Source organism: Heterocephalus glaber, unplaced genomic scaffold, assembly GCF_053883595.1.
Source record: "Heterocephalus glaber isolate CG9 unplaced genomic scaffold, H.glaber_assembly_v1.0 deba00000546, whole genome shotgun sequence".
Classification (NCBI taxonomy): domain Eukaryota; kingdom Metazoa; phylum Chordata; class Mammalia; order Rodentia; family Bathyergidae; genus Heterocephalus; species Heterocephalus glaber.
In genome coordinates, this window is record NW_028258147.1 from 1,585,520 (window position 1) to 1,603,785 (window position 18,266).

Consider the following 18,266-nt stretch of genomic DNA (forward strand, 5'->3'; position numbering starts at 1 on the left):
AGGTAGGAGGGCAGGGTCCACGAGAAGTGAGTGTTTCATTACCCAATTTGTGAGCACTTAGTGCTTTTTCATCATCATACATTATTACAGTTCTATAAAAATCATTCCCAGGAAATCAGTACCGAAGTTTAAGCCTTTTAAAATGAGCTGGAAGACTCCAGTTGGCAGACTTGTCACTAGAGAAATTATACTTTCAACTTCATGTATTACGATTTACTCCTGCTGTGCCACACATTCAGCCCTTATCAGCCCTGTGTGAGCCAGCGATGCAGTGACTGGAGGCTGCAGGCTCCTCTCCTACCGCAGCTTCCACAGACAGACAGCCACATTTTCATAAAGGTTATGACTTCTCTGTTTTCCAGTTGGGAAATTGGAGGTCCAGAAAGTGTAAATAAAATTACTTTATGGAAGACAAGTGAGCAAAGGTAGTGGGGGGGGGTGCATCTATTTTGATTTTCAACTCAACCATTTCTCACACTGTGCATAGGGGTTTGGGTAGCATCTCCCCCTGCCCCCCGACAATGCTCTGTCTCCGGTGCTCCACTGACTTCACTGGAATCCAGACCTGCACTCCAGAGCATGCACCTACTTGGTATACAATCTGCAAGTCACACGCACACAGAGACCTGTGAGAGGCTTTTGACACCCGCTCTCCTGTGAAAGGAGTCAGGGAAACTCCACAGCTTATTGGCAACCTCAGGAATATCCCAATGCCTACTGAGAACCATTCAGTACCTGAGCTTCCAAATGTCACCAACTGAGGTAGAGAGTAGGGAGAGCCCAGAGAGCCATACTGGATGATGGTAATGCTTTTATGTCTCGACCTGGGCAGCTATGAGCATTCCACATACTTTTCTTCACTGTGTCTTCATTAAAAGGTCACTCTGAGGACATTCCCAGCATAGCACTTCTCCAAGTCTAATGCAAACAAGAATCACTTGGAGAACTGTTAAAATGCAGAGTCTGATCCTATACGACTAGGGCAGGAGGCCCGAGGCTGTTCATTTCTCAAAAGCAGAGGTGCAATTGATTCTGCTGCTCTGAGGACCATTCTTTGAATAGCAGAGCTCCAGAGCATAGTTTGGAAACTACAGACCTGAGCATTCAAAAGCCCATAGCCTGGAGCACTTCAACCATGATGGGGCTCCCATGGAGCATTAACCAGCTAAATGGATTTCCTATATTACCGTCGTATGAGCACATATAATTATGGTGTGAACCACACAAGAGTAAGCCTCCGTAGAACATGTTCTGAAAGAGCCCAGATAAGGAGTGAAGCAAGATTTACTCACGGGAGAAGCGGGCAAGTGGTCTAGCATTCTTGTCTCCAGCTTCATTTGCAACTGGAAAAAAAAATGTAGAGGATGCAATTAAGAACAAGGCAGGTGTGTCCACAGAATCTGCCTGGGCTACTGCTAATCCTCTGGATGCTTTAGCATTGAGCTATGTTTCAGTCTTGAAGGGCATATAAGCAACTTCATCTTTTCTAGATTTCCAAAGCTGCTCTCAATACCTGAGGTCAATGTCTCAGTCACTTTGTTTAGAACATTTGAATGAGGCTAGAGAAGCCTAAAATAGCATCTAGTCTAATATGCCTAAAGAGGTGAAATGGCTTGCATTTACTTAGCAAGAGGCACTAGCATCAGATTTCCAGATTTCCATCAGATTTCCAGAATTGTTCAGAGAGTGGCCCTAGAAAGCCTTGGGCATAAAGCTCCTCAGATGAACTTTTCTATAATTCATCATCCTGTACAAGGGTCACAATTAATATCCCCTATCACTTATGAACCCATTTTGTGAATAAAGAAACAGTTATTAAATAGAAACACAAATTTTACATGCTGTAAATATCATTCTTAATTCCCATAAAGATGATATCTTGTTTTGTGTACACATGAAGACAGACATAAATATTTGTGATATACTTGAACGAACAACCAAAGCATTCAACAGGAGAAACCTGTCCATTTTTAGCTCAGAAGAGATAGTCCATAGACAGAATGGAGGAAATTGCTACTTAATCATGACAGTGTAAGAATCATGACTATAAACAAAAGAAATATTAATTTCTTGAACTTATTACATCATTTTACAACAAAGGAGTCAAAAATTCCTTTCACACTCCCTGAGAGATAAACATTTTAAACTTCTGTAAATCTGGACAGTTTTTAAAAATTAATGAATTCAATCTCTCTCTTTCTCTTTCTTTTGTATTTCTAGCATTACAGTCCTCCTGTCACTGGGTCTCCACTCTGTACATTACTAACAAGACATTACTAGAGAAGGCCCACAGGGGGAGCTCATGCCATCTCCTGTATCATAGCATTTCAAAAAAAAAGAAAGAAGCCAGTCACACGGAACACACGCCAAATCAGCCCACTGCAGACAGGCAGGTCTGTGCGTGCCCTACCAAGGTCCTAAGTCACGCTGGAGATGCCTAATCACCTTGCTGCAGACAGGCAGGTCTGCTCATGCCCTACCGAGGTCCTGAGACACGCGGAAGACACCGAATCACCCCCCTGCAGACTGGCAGCCACCTGATTACGCACTACAAAGACGCAGAGGACACCAGACCACCAGACCAAGGTACTGAGTCTCACTGTTCCCGGCCCAGAGGTAGGGGCTTCTGAGCCATCATCCCACTGCTCCTGGTCCAGAGGAAGGGGCTTCCCAGTCACCATCTGTCCCGCTGCTCCCAGCCCAGAGGAAAGGGCTTTTGGGCCAACTTCTGTCCCGCTGCTCCTGGCCCAGAGGAAGGGGCTTCTGAGCCACCATCCCACTGCTCCTGGTCCAGAGGAAGGGGTGTCCCAGCCACCATCCCTCTGGCTGCTCCCAGCCCACAGGAAAGGGCTTTTGGGTCACCATCCCTACCGCTGCTTGCGGCCCCTGTCCCACCTCACCCAGCTCAGAGGAGGTAATCCCTGCAGGCGCTAACAGCCCCCCGCCACAGTCAAAATGAGAAAACACATAAATAAATCTCAAAACCAGACTTCCAGATCACCTACAGCAACCCCAAAGGGAAATGAGATGGAACACTCTGATACTCAACCACCTGGACCCACTGAACTGGCAACAAAAGGGGATCGGGAAAAAATGAAATCAGAAATAATTTCTCACATAACAGGAGAAATTGTGCCCCTAGTGCAAGACATGATTAATAAATCTAGAGAGGAGCTGAGGAACATGATGGAATCCCAACATAAGAAACAAATGGAATCCATAAAACAGATGCAAATAGATTTTCAGGACATGAAAAACTCCACTGAAAGTCTACACAGCAGAATGAGCCAATGTGAGGACAGAATTTCTGATATAGAAGATAAGATTGCAATTAGTGACCAGGAAAAGAAAAATTGCTTCAAAATTATAAGGGAACGTGAGAAATCAATCCAGCAGCTGCTAGATGATGCAAAAAAGAATAACATAAGACTGATTGGAGTCAATGAAGAAACAGGAGAGAGTGCAGATGACATAAAAAACCTCTTCACAGAAATAATAGCAGAAAACTTCCCAAGCAGGGGAAAAGAGCTTGACATACAGATAAGTGAGGCATATAGGACTCAAAATAGCCTTGATCAAAAAAATCTACACATAGGCATATAATTGTTAAGATTCCAGAAACTCAACAGAAGAACAAAGTTCTCCAAGCAGTTAGAGAAAAGAAACAAATCACATACAAAGGAAAGCCCATCAGAATCACAGCAGACTTCTCAACACAAACCATCAAGGCAAGAAGAACTTGGAGTGACATATTCCAAGCCCTAAAAGAAAACAGCCTCCAACCCAGATTGATGTACCCTGCAAAACTATCTTTCAAAATTGATGAATAAATAAGATACTTTCATGACAAAGAGCACCTTAGGAACTTCATAAATGCCAAACCAGCACTCTAAAGAATTTGACACAATATCCTAGGAACAGACATTGTGAATCACAACCCCAGGAAGCAAAGCAGAATGAACCCATCTGGCATGACAAGAAATTAAATGTAAAGGGGGAGAACCCAACAAAAAGAAAAAGTCATGGCAATGACAAGTCAATACGTTTCAGTTATAACCATCAATGTTAATGGTCTCAATTCACCAATCAAAAGAAATAGACTGGCAGAATGGGTCAAGAAGCAAAATCCAACAATATGCTGCATACAAGAAACACACTTCATTCAAAAGGAAACTCATACACTGAAAGTTAAAGGGTGGAAAACAATACTGCATGAGACAGGAACCTGAAAAAAAGCAGGAGTAGCTATCCTCTTGACAGATCAAGTAGATTTCAAACCAACACTGATTAAGAGAGATGAAGAAGGACACTACATCCTTTTAAAGGGAAGAATCCAAGAGGAAGAGATGACAATCATAAATATCTATGCACCAAACACTAGTGCACCCAACTATAGAAAACAAATACTAACGGGCATGAAAAGTCATATATGCACTAATACAATTGTAGTGGGGGACCTCAACACCCCACTGTCACAAATAGACAGATCAACTAGACTAAAAATAAGTAATGAAATACTGAAACTCAATCGAACTCTTGAACAAATGAACTTAACAGATGTTTACAGAGTCTTCCACCCCACAAAATCAGAATACACATTCTTCTCAGCTGCACATGGGCCATTCTCCAAAATACACCACATACTCACACATAGAACATGTTTAAGTAAGTGCAAAGGAACTGAAGTTAGCCCCTGTACATTATCAGACCATAGTGCAATCAAATTGGAGATCCATAGCAAAAGAAACTCAAACAATTTCATAAACACGTGGAAATTGAACAACACACTTCTGAATAACCAATGGGTCACAGAGGAAATTAAAGAAGAAATCAGACAGTCCCTTCAATTAAATCACAATGACAATACAACATATCAGAATCTATGGGACACAATTAAAGCTGTCTTAGGAGGGAAATTCATAGCAGTGAATATGCATATTAGGAAAACAGAATGAGCCCAATTAAACAACCTGATGCTGAACCTCAAGCTTCTAGAAAAAGAAGAGCAGGACAACCCCAAAGCTCATACAAGGGAGGAAATTATAAAGATCAGAGGAGAAATCAATGCAATGGAGCCGAAGAGAACGATACAAAAAATCAATGAAGCTGAGTTGGTTCTTTGAGAGAATCAACAAAATTGACAAACCCTTAGCCAACCTTGTCAGAAAAAGGAAAGAAAAGGGCCAAATCCATGCAATTAGGAATGAAAAGGGTGAAATCACAACAGACCCAGCAGAAATCCAGAGGATCATCAATACCTACTTCCAAAACCTATACGCCAATAAAATGGACAACACAGAAGAAATGGACAGATTCCTAGATACATATGAATTACCAAAGTTGAACGAAGAAGACCTAAAAATTCTGAACAACCCAATATCAACCAATGAAACTGAAAATGTAATTAAAAACTTATCAACTAAGAAAATCCCAGGCCCTGATGGCTTCACTGCTGAATTCTACAAGACATTTAGAGAGGAACTGCTCCCACTACTGTTTAAACTCTTCCATGAAATTGAAAGGGAAGCAATACTCCCAAATTCATTCCTGAAAGCAAGCATCACCTTGATCCCCAAAGCAGAGAAAGACCCAAATGAAAAAGAGAACTATAGGCCAATCTCACTAATGAACATAGATGCAAAAATCCTTAATAAGATAATGGCAAACAGAATGCAGAAGATCATCAAGAAGATCATACACCCTGATCAAGTGGGATTCATCCCAGGCATGCAGGGATGGTTCAATATACGAAAAACAATTAACGTAATACACTATATCAAGAGAGCCAAGGACAAAAACCATATGATTATCTCCATAGACACAGAAAAACCATTTAACAAAATCCAACATGCATTTATGATAAAAACCCTACAAAAAATTGGAATAGATGGTCTCTACTTCAAACTGATAGAAGCCATCTATGAAAAACCAACAGCCAATAACATATTAAATGGTCAAAAACTGAAATCCTTCACACTAAAATCAGGAACAAGACAAGGATGTCCACTATCATCACTCTTGTTCAATATAGTTCTGGAAACATTAGCTACGGCAATTAGACAAGAGAAAGAAATAAAAGGAATAAAGATAGGAAATGAAGAAGTCAAATTGTCATTATTTTCAGATGACACGATACTCTATATAGAAGACCCCAAGAACTCCACCAAAAGTCTTCTAGACTTAATAACCAAATTCAGTCAAGTAGCTGGTTACAGGTTAACACACAAAAATCAATAGCTTTCCTCTACATGAATGACAGACTCACTGAGAGAGAAATAGAGCAAATAATTCCTTTCACAATAGCATCCAAAAAACTGAAATACCTAGGAATCATCCTAACGAAAGAAATCAAAGACCTCTTCTCTGAAAACTATGGCACTCTGAAAAGAGAGATTGAAGATGATATCAGAAAATGGACAGACATCCCCTGCTCCTGGGTAGGAAGGATTAATATAGTGAAAATGGCCATACTTCCAAAACTGCTAGATAGATTTAATGCAATTTCAATTGAGATCCCAGCAGCATACTTCATAGACCTTGAGAAAACAATCCAAAAATTCATTTGGAACAAGAAGAGACCCAGAATAGCAAAAGCAATTCTAGGTAACAGAGACATGGCAGGGGGTATCACAATCCCCAACCTGCAACTCTACTACAAAGCTACTGTGATAAAAACAGCATGGTACTGGCAAAGAAACAGACAAGAGGACCAGTGGAACAGATTACAAGATGCAGAAACAATGCCAGACACACTCAGCCATCTCATCTTCGATAAAGGAGCCAAACACCCTCACGGGAGGAAAGATGGCCTCTTTAATAAATGGTGCTGGAAAAATTGGGCTTCAACTTGCCAAAGATTAAAACTAGACCTATATCTCTCACCATGCACTAAACTAAAATCAAAATGGATTAAAGATCTAAATATGAAAATAGAAACTCTGAACCAGTTGGAACAGAGGTTAGGTAGAACCCTTGAAGACAACAGTGTAGGAAAATATTTTATGAACAAAATCTCAGCTGCCCGTGAACTAGCACAAGCAATCAACAAATGGGATCTCTTCTTATTAAAAAGCTTCTGCACAGCAAGAGAAACCACCAGCAGTGTGAAGAGACAACCCACAATGTGGGAAAAAATCTTCACCTGCTCTTCCTCAAAGGTCTACTATCTCAAATCTATAAAGAACTTAAAAAGATCAGACCTCCCAAATTTAAAGACTCAATCCAAAAATGGGAATCTGAAATGAACAGACATTTCTCAGACAAAGAAGTAGAAATAGCAAATAAATACATGAAAAAATGTTCAACATCACTGGTCATTCGAGAGATGCAAATGAAAACAACGCTGAGATTCCACTTCACTCCAGAAAGAATGGCTGCTATCATGAAATCAACCAATAACAAATGCTGGCTGGGCTGTGGGGAAAGAGGAACCCTGCTCCACTGCTGGTGGGAGTGTAGGCTGCTGCAACCACTGTGGAAATCAGTATGGAGATGCCTCAAAGAACTAGGACTGGAAGTCCCATTTGACCCCGCTATTCCCCTGCTGGGTATCTTCCCCAAAGAATTAAAAGAATCATACCACAGTGATATATGTGTGCCTATGTTCATAGCAGCGTAGTTTGTAATAGCTAAAATTTGGAAACAGCCCAAATGCCCATCAACTGGAGACTGGATAAAAAAAAATGTGTTTTTTTTATAAAATGGAGTAGTACTCAGCCATAAAAAATGAGAAATTAGAGACATTTATAGCTAAGTGGATGCACATTGAGGCCATACTCTTAAGTGAAATAAATAGGACACACATGTGTAAATACCAAATAGTTTCTCTGGTGTGAGAAACTGAAAGTGTAAATAAGGACTAAATGTATAATAGGTAATGTGAACTAGGAAGAAAAGGGGCAAAGGGGAAGGAAGTGGGAGGGCTAGCAGAAAGGATAGAAGGGAATGGGATGAATATGAGAAAATGGAAAACTAGGAACAAAATTTTTGTAAATAGGGAGGACTGGAGGGGTTGAAGGGAGGGCTGGGCAAGGGTGAAAAATAAGAACCAAGAGAGACTATGTAAAGGTGCAAATTTCCAATGATGAATGTCATTATGTTGTATACCTAAAATGTACCAATGATTAGAATGAATAATCGATAGTGTAAAATAGGAAGAAAAGGTCCAAAGGGATAGGGGTAGTGGGAGGGGCAGGGGAAAGGAAAGAAGGGAAAGGAAAAAATGATGAGAAATGGAAAAAATGGAAATAAAATCTTTGTAAATAGGGAAGGGTGGAGGGCGTGAAGGGAGGGCTAGGAATGGGCAAAAAATAAGAACCAAGATGTTTTATGTAAAGGTACAATTCCCAATGAGAAACGTAACTGTGTTGTATACCTAAAATGTACCAATAAAAGAATTTAATACAAAAAAAAAAGAAAGAAGTCTAATTAATAGGGTCTGTGCAAAATACATTTTAGAATTTTCTAGAACCAAAGTTATCCAGAAAAGGAGAGAGAGCACAGAGGAGGAAAGGAAGAAGGCATGAGTCAATTAGTCATGGATGCAAGTTTCCCTGAGTTCAAACTGCTTCTTCTTTGCACATCATAGATCTCTAAAGATGGAAATAGAACCATTAGCATTAGGTTTGTTTGTTTCCCCCCAATACTTTTGCTTGCAAAAACTGACAGACTGACTTTTATGCATGGATATCATGAGCCATTACAATAGCAGAGATGAAAGCGGCATGAGTCTAAGAGACTTCCAAAGTCTGTGGCTCCACCAGGATCTTAAAGGATGTGTAAACACTGGCCAGGTGAAAGACTGGGAGGGGTGTCCCAGGGATGGGGGTAACTGAAGCGGTAGGGAGGAGGGGACAGTGTGTGGAGGGAGCGTTTGGAACGGCCAACTGGAGCCATGTTAGTGGGCCCTGAAATATGCTCTGGGAAATATAGTGTCTAGAGTTGGGATCTATATTGCCCACCTGGAAGAGTTCACATTCTCCCAGGGCCGCTATTTCACACTCAGCCCAGGAGTTCCCTACCACCACCCTATGCAAGGATGGGAACTGCTGATCCAGATCCACGTTGTGCCAGGACAGAGAGGAATCTAGACTTAGGATCATGGGGCACAAGGAGAGTTATTGTGAAGTCCACTACCAGTGTCATTTTCCTACATATAGATCTGATGCCACAGCCCTGCTAAAAAGTCTCTAGTAATGTCCCAACAACTGCAAGACACAATGCTGATCACCTGCCTTAGAATCCAAGACCTAGCTGGTTCCATTTTATTTTTCCACTACTGTGTTGGTCAGCTTTCCATCACTACAACAAATACCTGAGATAATTTTTTTAAAATTTATTTGGCACATGGTTTTAGAGATTCAAGCCCATGATCACTGCTTTTAGGCCTCTGTTGAAGGTGTCTGATGGTAATGGGGGCGGGGGGAGTAGCTGGTGGAGCAAAACTGTTTACCTCATGGCCAGGAAGCAAAAGAGTGAGGAGGAGGCCAGGGACCAACAATCCACTTCAAGAGCAGGGCTCTACTGACCTAAAGACTTCCCACATGGTCCCACCTGTACGATTTCCTCAGTCTCCCAACAACACCACTCTGGGGACAAAGCTTTTAACACATGGGACTCTGAGGGACATTCAGGATCCAAACTCTAGAAACTATATTTCCCAGAGCATATTTCAGGGCCCACTAACATGACTCCAGTTAGCCGTCCTCAAACGCTCCCTCCACACACTGTCCCCTCCTCCCTACCGCTTCAGTTACCCCCATCCCTGGGACACCCCTCCCAGTCTTTCACCTGGCCAGTGTTTACACATCCTTTAAGATCCTGCCGGAGCCACAGACTTTGGAAAAGTCTCTCGGACTCATGCTGCTTACATCTCTGCCCATATACCTGTCTTCCCTTGCAGTCCTGCAGTTCTCAAGCTTTAGCAGGCATTAGAACCATGGGGAAGGTTTGCTAAAATGCAGACTATGGGTTTTGTTAAAATACATGTTCTGACTCCTTTGGGTCTGAGGAGTACCCAAGAATTTGCATTTCTGACAAGTTCCCTGATGATGTGGTGGCTATTACTCTGGGGATCAAACTGTGAGAACAATTGTTCTAAACTATAAGCTACCCCACCCAAGGCAAGGATCATAAAAACTTTTTACTTTCCTATTTCTATTCTTTTGCACAGTGACTGCCTGAAGAACTGTGCCTTCGGTCAGTATTTTTAGAGCTGAAGTAGACCAAGTAGATAAAAATGACCACAAATGACTTTGTTGACCAAAAATATCACACTGGCTTCCATAGAAAGCCTGAGGTATGTTTCATTCGGTTCCACAATACTTTTACTTTTTAAAAATTTGTTGTTTGCATTTTTTTTGCGGGGGGGGGGGGGTACTGGGGATCGAACTCGGGACCTTGTGCTGGCCAGGCAGGCAGCAGAACCACTGAGCTAAATCCTCAGCCCTAGTTGTCTGCATTTTTAAAAGTTAAGTAATTTCAATTATAAATATATATTGCCAGCTTCTTCAGGATATCTGGGGAGACTGGAAAGGGAGCCTCCCAGCCTACACAGCAGCAAAGGTGGGACACTGGGATGCCCACCCATGAGCGGTTCCATCTTCCTCATGTTTGGGATGCAGCTTTTGTTGACTGTTGCTGAAATTTTATCCTCTCGGATGCAAAAAGGGAAGTAAATAATAAAAACACAACAGAGACTTGCACTACAAGAAATGACTATGTGCCTTGATTACTGTAGCTTTAGAAGAAGTCTTAAAATTAGGTACTAAACGTATTACAACACTTTTTGTTTTTGTTTTTGTTTTTAACTTTTCTAAGTCCTTTGTACTCCTACATAACTTTTAAATTTCAATATCCAATTCTTCATTTATAACACGTACACACAGACCTGAATTTTTATATATACCTTCTGTTTTCTAAACCTGCTAAATTCAAGTACAAGTTCTAGGGGCTCCTAGAGATTTCTTAGTTTTTTCTCTGTAGATGATCATTTCATCTACATATAAAGATTTTGCTTCTGCTGTGCCAATCCTATCCTAGTTGTGTCATTTTATTGCCAGACCATTTTGGTGGGGACTAGGTTTCAAAGTTTAATGGACAGATCAAGAGTAAGCATATCTGCCCTTGTTCCCCACCTTAAGGAGAAAGCATTGTATCTTCTCCACTTATATAAGGCATTCTCGCTGGAAGTATGGAGTACATGTCTTTGATCTGTTGAGAAGCTTCTGTTCTACTTCTAGGCTCCTGATAGCTTTTACCATGAACAGCTGTAGAATTTAGTCCAATACTTTTTCTCCAACTAGTGACAGGATCATATGGCTTTTTCCTTTCCTCTGTTAAAATGATGCCTTTTGGTGGTGGATCTTCCAATGCTGAACCAACACTGCCATCTCTATAACAAAACGACTTTCTACATCCTGCCAGATCTGACTTCCAATAGTTTGTTTTGTTAAACAAATTTCTATCTATGTTCATACTTTTTTCTTCTATTATCTTTATCCAGTTTTAGGATTAGCACAATGTTGAGTTCCTAAAATGAGGGGAGAAGTATTCCTTCTTTTTTCTGCTTTAAATGTTTGATATAATTTATCAGTTAAAATGTTTATGAGCCTGCTGTTGTCATATAGGTAGGTTTTCAAGCTAGGAATATACTTTCTTTAATAGGTGCTATTCAAATTTTATATTTCCTCCAGAGTTAGTTTCATTAATTTGTCTTCCAAGGTACTTCTTAGAAGTTGTCAAATTTATTTCAAAAAGAAGTGACTATGGCCAGCTTTGCAAAGTCCTTCTGTCCCAGTCCATAACTTCCCAGACACTTCTGATGGTCCACCAGCAGGACAGCTTACAGACACGGCTGTTTGCCCTGTATTTTTAAAAAAACATGTATCAAGCTTTAACAATGAAGTAGATGGTCCATTTGGGGGGCACATTAGATTTCATTAAAATGACTGTGTGGATTTATGGGAACTTGTCCATGCCATAGGCATAGCACAAAACACAGAGGTTCCAGATCAATATATGATAGATTCTATCACTGTTGTGCTGCACAATTAGCCTACGTGTATATAGGCACGGAGAGATGAATGTATATATCACCAAATATAAGAAGTTATTTTTCTGTATGGTAGCATTTGAAGATTTATAACATTTTTATACTTTTCTGCATAAACTCAATAGTTTACAAATGTGTGCCATATTTATAATCAGGAAAACTGTTTTTATTAAGGGGAAAGAAAACAATTGAATATTGCTCCCTTTCAAAAAACATACAACGTTATAATCTCAGCACTTGGAAGGCTGAAAAAAGAAGATCACTGCAAGTTCTGGGCCAGCCCAGGCTACATAGTGAGGTCAAGGCCAGCTTGAACTACACAGTGAGACCCTGTCTCAAAAAAACAAAAAATAAAAAAATACACTTCGTGTACACACACTTAAGTGTTTTAGATTCCACAGATTCCATGGCATCAGCCACTTTAGTCTAAGAAGATTCCTGTAAAACTCAAGATACAAGTCTTGCCAAATACAGTTGTACATGCCTGTAATCCCAGAAACTCCAGAGACTGAGGCCAAAGGACCCCAAGTTCAAGCTTAGCTAAGAAGCCTTGTCTCAAAATTAAAAAAAAAAAAAGAACTACAAGGGCTAGGGATGTAGTTTAGAGCAAAGGCCCAAGTTCAATAGGAAAGAAGGGAGGGAGGGAAGGAGAAAAGAAGGGAGACATCTCGCCATCCGTGGATTTCCACACATTCTGGGTCAGTGACTTGCCCCCTCGTAGCATACTAGAATTACCTGGAGGACTTTACAAAACCTTGATCCCCAGATCCCATCCCAGACCAGTCAAACAGCCTTTGGAAAGAGACCTCAACGTCAGTAATTTTAAATTCCCAGGTGATTCTACCAAGCAGCCAAGATTGAGAAACACTAATAGGGTAACTTCATACATCTTTATTAAAGCAACATTTAGGGAAAAGAGTTCTTCAAAATTAATTACCCCTACTCAATTCTTCAAGATGTTATTGTTTCATCATTAGCATCCTGAACCAGGCGTGCCTCTGCTTTAAGAAAATTTCAACTATTAAGAAGACTGAAGTTAAAACTATGGAAATAGACCAGTAGGCAACTCTTCACACTGTGAATGCTTCTTTATAAAACCTTTCACCTCACATTGCTTGCAACCTTCCATACATGGGTAATGAGCACCATCTGAGTCCTAGGCACTAAACTAGACGTTGAGAGGGGCATAGCCCTGGATTTCACCCAGTCTTGATATATAGGAGGAGAAGGAGGTAACTGTGCCTCTCCAATTGGGTTTATCTAGGTGTGACCAGCAAAGAAACAGTATGATGATAATATGATAATACAGATTCATTGGTCTCGGGTCCACCGAGAGAGAATTCCCACAAGTGGAGACAGAACTCTAGGTTTTAAACGAGTGCCTCAGAAGCCACTTAGGTATTCTAATGTCTGAGAAGGATGCGTTACCTGTATAGTTGTATGTTTGCTGTGTATTTTTCCTCCCAAAATTGCCCAGAAAAAGTTCCAAGGTAAGGACTTGCCATGGAGATCATGGATGTGAGAAAAGAAGTTAACTCAGAGCAATGAGTATCCTAACCCCAGGCAAGGAAGGGGGTGCTGATGTCCCAGCTAAGCCACAAATGATTCAGACCATCATTCAGAGAAGAGTGTGGAGGAGGATGAGCAGCCAAACAGTTGTGTGGTAGTCTGGGCAGGTGCATACTGCTTTGTATTGCCAAAACTAGTACCAAAACACTGCCACCCTTGTTTTGAAAGCCCTGGCACCTGCAAGAGCATACACACAGCTGAAATTCTGGGTGCCAGGGCAAACACACAGTGAGCAGCAGGCCCAGGGCAGAGTTGGCCTCCTATGGGAAAAGCTGGTGAATGTGCTGGTGGCTGGTACTTTGCCACAAGCTCTGGGTCTGGCTCAGCAACCTTCTCCAGGTGAGTTCTTTTGGGGGCCTGGTGGCTGGAATGCCAGACACAATGGACCCCCCCACCCCCAGAAAAGAGAAGGTTGGAATGAGGATCCAGGCACCTTCTCTAGTTGCTGAGAGAAGATAAAGCTCAGAATTGGTCACCGATGTCTGACCTCACCTCATGCTGCCTTCAACTTCCAAAGACCCAAACAATAGCAGGAAAACAGGGCATAATGCTGGGGAGAAAGTGACTCCGTCCAAAGTAGCCTTTAACCATCTTTGCTTAGATGTTACCTTCTAAGTAGGGCCACCTATTAAGATCACAGGCCTCAAATCCCTCTTCCTGACTTTATTCTCCCCCTAGCACTTATCACCTAGATTTTATTTGTGGGATTTATTGCTTTTCTTCTTTCATTTCACTGTAAACCCCACAGAAGTACAGACTCTACACCAATTAAAAAACAAAACAAAAACTGCTGTATCTTCATACCTAAAGCCTGATGCACAATATTTACTAAATCAATGACCAACATCCTAACAGTATATCAGGCAGAGTGTAATTGTGGCCAAAAATACTTGGAAGAGAATAGAAAAAGGACATTTGAGTAACATTAATATCCCCTGTACTCTAAAGATCCATTTACCTATTCAAAAATATTTTGGCAAGCATTTATATAACTTTTTAAAAATTTGTACATGTGTATGGTATATAATGTTTATATTCTTTATGGGAATTTGGTTCATGTACATTACCTGTTCAAAATATTAATCAAACACTGAAAAAGCTGCAAATACAAGGTAAATGTGTACCCTTTCACCTTTAGTGATGGTCCCTGCCTTCACATTACATATGACTGTTATTCCCATTTAATACACAGGAGCTCAGGAAAAGGCTGGGTAATTTTTCCAAGACCACACAACTGTATGGCAGAACCTCAACTCAAGCCCAGGGGGGTCTAGATCCAAAGTCTATGTTTTCCTTCTTAATCTCTTTGCCTTCAAGAAGGGGAGACAGACGAAAAGAGATGACTGCACCTAGAGAAGGGCCAGTCTGAGCCTGACAGTCTGACCTGTGCCTTTATCCCCAAGGGAGGAAAGTATCAACCTATAGAAAATGGTGAAGTCACCTGCCTGGAACTTGGTACCTAGCATAAGCCCAGGAAACTGTCAGTAGAAACAGAGTCTTTGGTGAGATGGCCAAGGGGACAAGGACTCATAGAAATAGAATCCAGAAGAGAATAAGCTTGTGACATAGGGGAAGAACTTCAGTGCCATTTTCATTCAAGAGTCCCAGCTATCAGGCATCTTCCTAACCCCAGAAAGTCTTCCATGGGTAGAAAAGAGTAACAAGAGGACACACTATACCTGATCACATAGTTTAGAAGCTTTTAGAACTGGTTTGTGTGAGAAGTTTGCAAAGCTTTGGAGATGTGGATTAGAGAAACCCTAAGAATACTATAACCAGAGCCTGAAGGGTGATTCTGGTTAAGGCACAGAAGACGAGAATGCTGATAAGAATGCAGACAGTAAAGGCCAGGCTCAGGAAGTTTCAGCTGGGAACAAGGACTCCATTGGTAGCTGGACTAGAGTCCATATGTTTGGCACCCTTAACAGAAAATTTGTCTACATTTTTCCCATGTCCTGAGATTTTTCAGGAGACTGTGATTATGGGTGGTAGACCAATTAATCTGGTGGTGGAATTTTCAAGACAGCCTAATGTTCCAATTGTGGCATAGGTACTGCTTGCTGCTTTTAGTCAGATTTATAGTAAGAACCAGGGGAAAAGACAGAGCAAACATATTCTTAAATACTTAAATTTTGGCCTAAAAGGAATCATACGTAATTCTGGGGCCAAAGGATGTGTGGCTGCTAAAGAAATTAGCACCATTAAAAAGAAATCAAGTACTCTGTCCAGGGACATAAAGAAAGATACCTTGGGGGTATCTTAGGAATTAGCAAGGCCCCATCCATTGCAGACTCAAGGGTGCAAAAGTGTCAACCTTTCTTTTGAGAAGAGACCACTGCTTCAGAAGGACCACATAGGGAACTGGTTCCCCAGGATTCATTTCACTGTGTTTAGCCATCCAGGCACTCTGAGGCCACTGCAGCCATGGTCCAAGTGGGCTTGCACACTGCTTCCACTAACAGCAGACATTGTTATAGTCCATGTGATACTGGTTTTTACTGCCATTCAGAACTCAAGAGATGTGGGATCAGAGAGAGTTTCAACCAGATTTCAATGGAAACCCTTGGATGACAGACAAGGAGCCCCGGAGAGGACAGTACATAAAGCTACAAGAAAGAAAGAAGAGGAAGGGGAGGGGATGTAAGGGGATGTAATAGGGAACATGAATATGATCAAAAAGACACTGTACACATTGAACTACTCAAAAACATGTGAAATGAGGAAGGAGTGTGGGGGAAGGGGAGTGGTGGCAGGAAAATGATTAAAGTACATTATGTGCATGTATAGATCTGTCAAAATGAAGACCATTAATATATATAAGCAATATGTGCTAATAAAAAATGTGAGAGAAAATAAAGCTGAGAAACAAACAAACAAAAAAAACATAGTCCTAATTTTTGAAAGAATGTAAGAAATTACTTCAGGATTACAGAAAGGGTTCTACACTACACAGTGGCAAAAATAATCTCATACTCTGTCTCATAAAATGCTTTTTTGCAGTATACATTTCTTATATCTAAAATTACATTTTTAAACCACCAGCACAGAAGGGAGGGTATAAAATAAGTCCTATAAATCTGAACATTCTATCTAACTCTTCAGAAATCAAATACTAAAGATTTTCTTTTGATTTTGGTTTTGATTAATAACGTAAATTTATCCCAAATGGAAAACAACTTTTATTTCAAATGAATTCACAGACAAAAATCATGTGTCCTTCAAAGAATGTATTAAAAACTTTTTTTTAGTTCTGTTATATACAAATCTGCCAAAATGAAGCCCATTAATCTGTATAATCAATAAAAACTGAAAAAAAGAATCAAATCCACATGAGCATGAACCAGTACAACTCGCAAAAACAGCCTCTAGAACGTAAGTCTTACTCTGTTTAGCAGGTAAAGAAAGTGTCATTGCAAGACATTAAGTGGCTTAGGAGAGATAAGACAAGGCAAAGCTGTTGAGCCAGAATGCCTTCCACATCTTCAGCTCCAAGCCTTGTATTCCCAGAAATGGGAAAGTAACCCCATCTCTCTAACTCCAATGCCATCGTGTGTCAAGGTTTAGCTTCCTTTGCACCATCTGATTTGATAAACATTGACGCCAAACAAGCCTGGGGTCTATGGTAACCATAAAAATGTATAACTGTGATTGGGGATGACTGAATGACAATGACTGAATCCAGTGCTTTTGATGTCTGGGCTGTGCTTGGCAAGATGTGTCTGTGAAACATTACCACAGCCTGCCATGAGGTGGGGAACCCTACAGGGGTAAGTCAGGAAAACAAGTGGGAAAATCCTTGCCAGGTTAGACAAAACATAAAATACTGTGGCCATAAAATGGATAATTCACAAAGATAATTGATATTTACATAAAATATATCATCAGGGTTGCTTAAAATATGATACTATATAATACAATAATTGAGCACTGCTCATTTGTTACCTAACTTTAACTTCACAAAAATATTGAGGTTATTGCTACTGTTTTCCTACTTTTCAGATGTGAAAACTGAATCTTTGGAAACTTAAATTACCTGAATTGAAACAATTAGTAACAGCAGGTCTGGAAAATAAATCCAGTACCACCTTATTCTAGAGCCATAAAAATATTATGTCTACCACATGTTTAATAGCTAAGTATCATACTATTTAATGGGCTCATGGCTTCACAACCAGGTCTGGCAGGAGAGCCTGTCTCCTCTCTATTGACCCTCATGTTGGTGGTGTCACAGTGGACTGCACTGTGCTCTCCTGCTGGGGAACAGAGCTCGGCTCTTTGTGCCCATAAACATGAAAGGCATCACCACTTTCCATCCTGTTCCTCTCCCGTCTTCTTTATTCAGGAATGCTCAGCATTGTTTCATTCTACCTTACAGGTCAATTTGGCTGTCAACTCTGAATCAGGTTCTTGTATCAAACAAAATAAAACTAATTCGTAGGGCTGACAATGTGAGTGGCTGGGATGATGCACTATCCAGGTCCCTGTCTCTAAAGCAATGGGCAAATCCCTACAGAAGGCAAGACTCACCCAGTAGAGGATAAGATGGCTCACCAGCCCACTCGGCCCAGAGTGTGATGGAACACCAATTAAAACCACAGAAATCTCTGCCAACCTCAGTAGACAGCTTGAAAAACATACTTCCTTT

At 40.8% G+C, this 18,266-nt stretch overlaps 1 protein-coding gene across 9 annotated transcripts in view; it reads right to left on the reverse strand.

The window, feature by feature from the left end:
• Pde1c (phosphodiesterase 1C) overlaps positions 1-18,266 on the reverse strand; it is a 667,339-nt gene that overhangs the window by 453,404 nt on the left and 195,669 nt on the right. For all 9 annotated transcript variants that reach the window (XR_015448679.1, XM_087204515.1, XM_013076529.3 and 6 more), the window contains exon 2: positions 1,293-1,343. Coding sequence is in view for 7 of the 9 variants with exons in the window: in XM_087204515.1 (XP_087060641.1) it covers positions 1,293-1,343 (51 nt within the window). In the remaining 2 variants the exon portion in view is untranslated. The remainder of the gene's footprint in view (positions 1-1,292; positions 1,344-18,266) is intronic.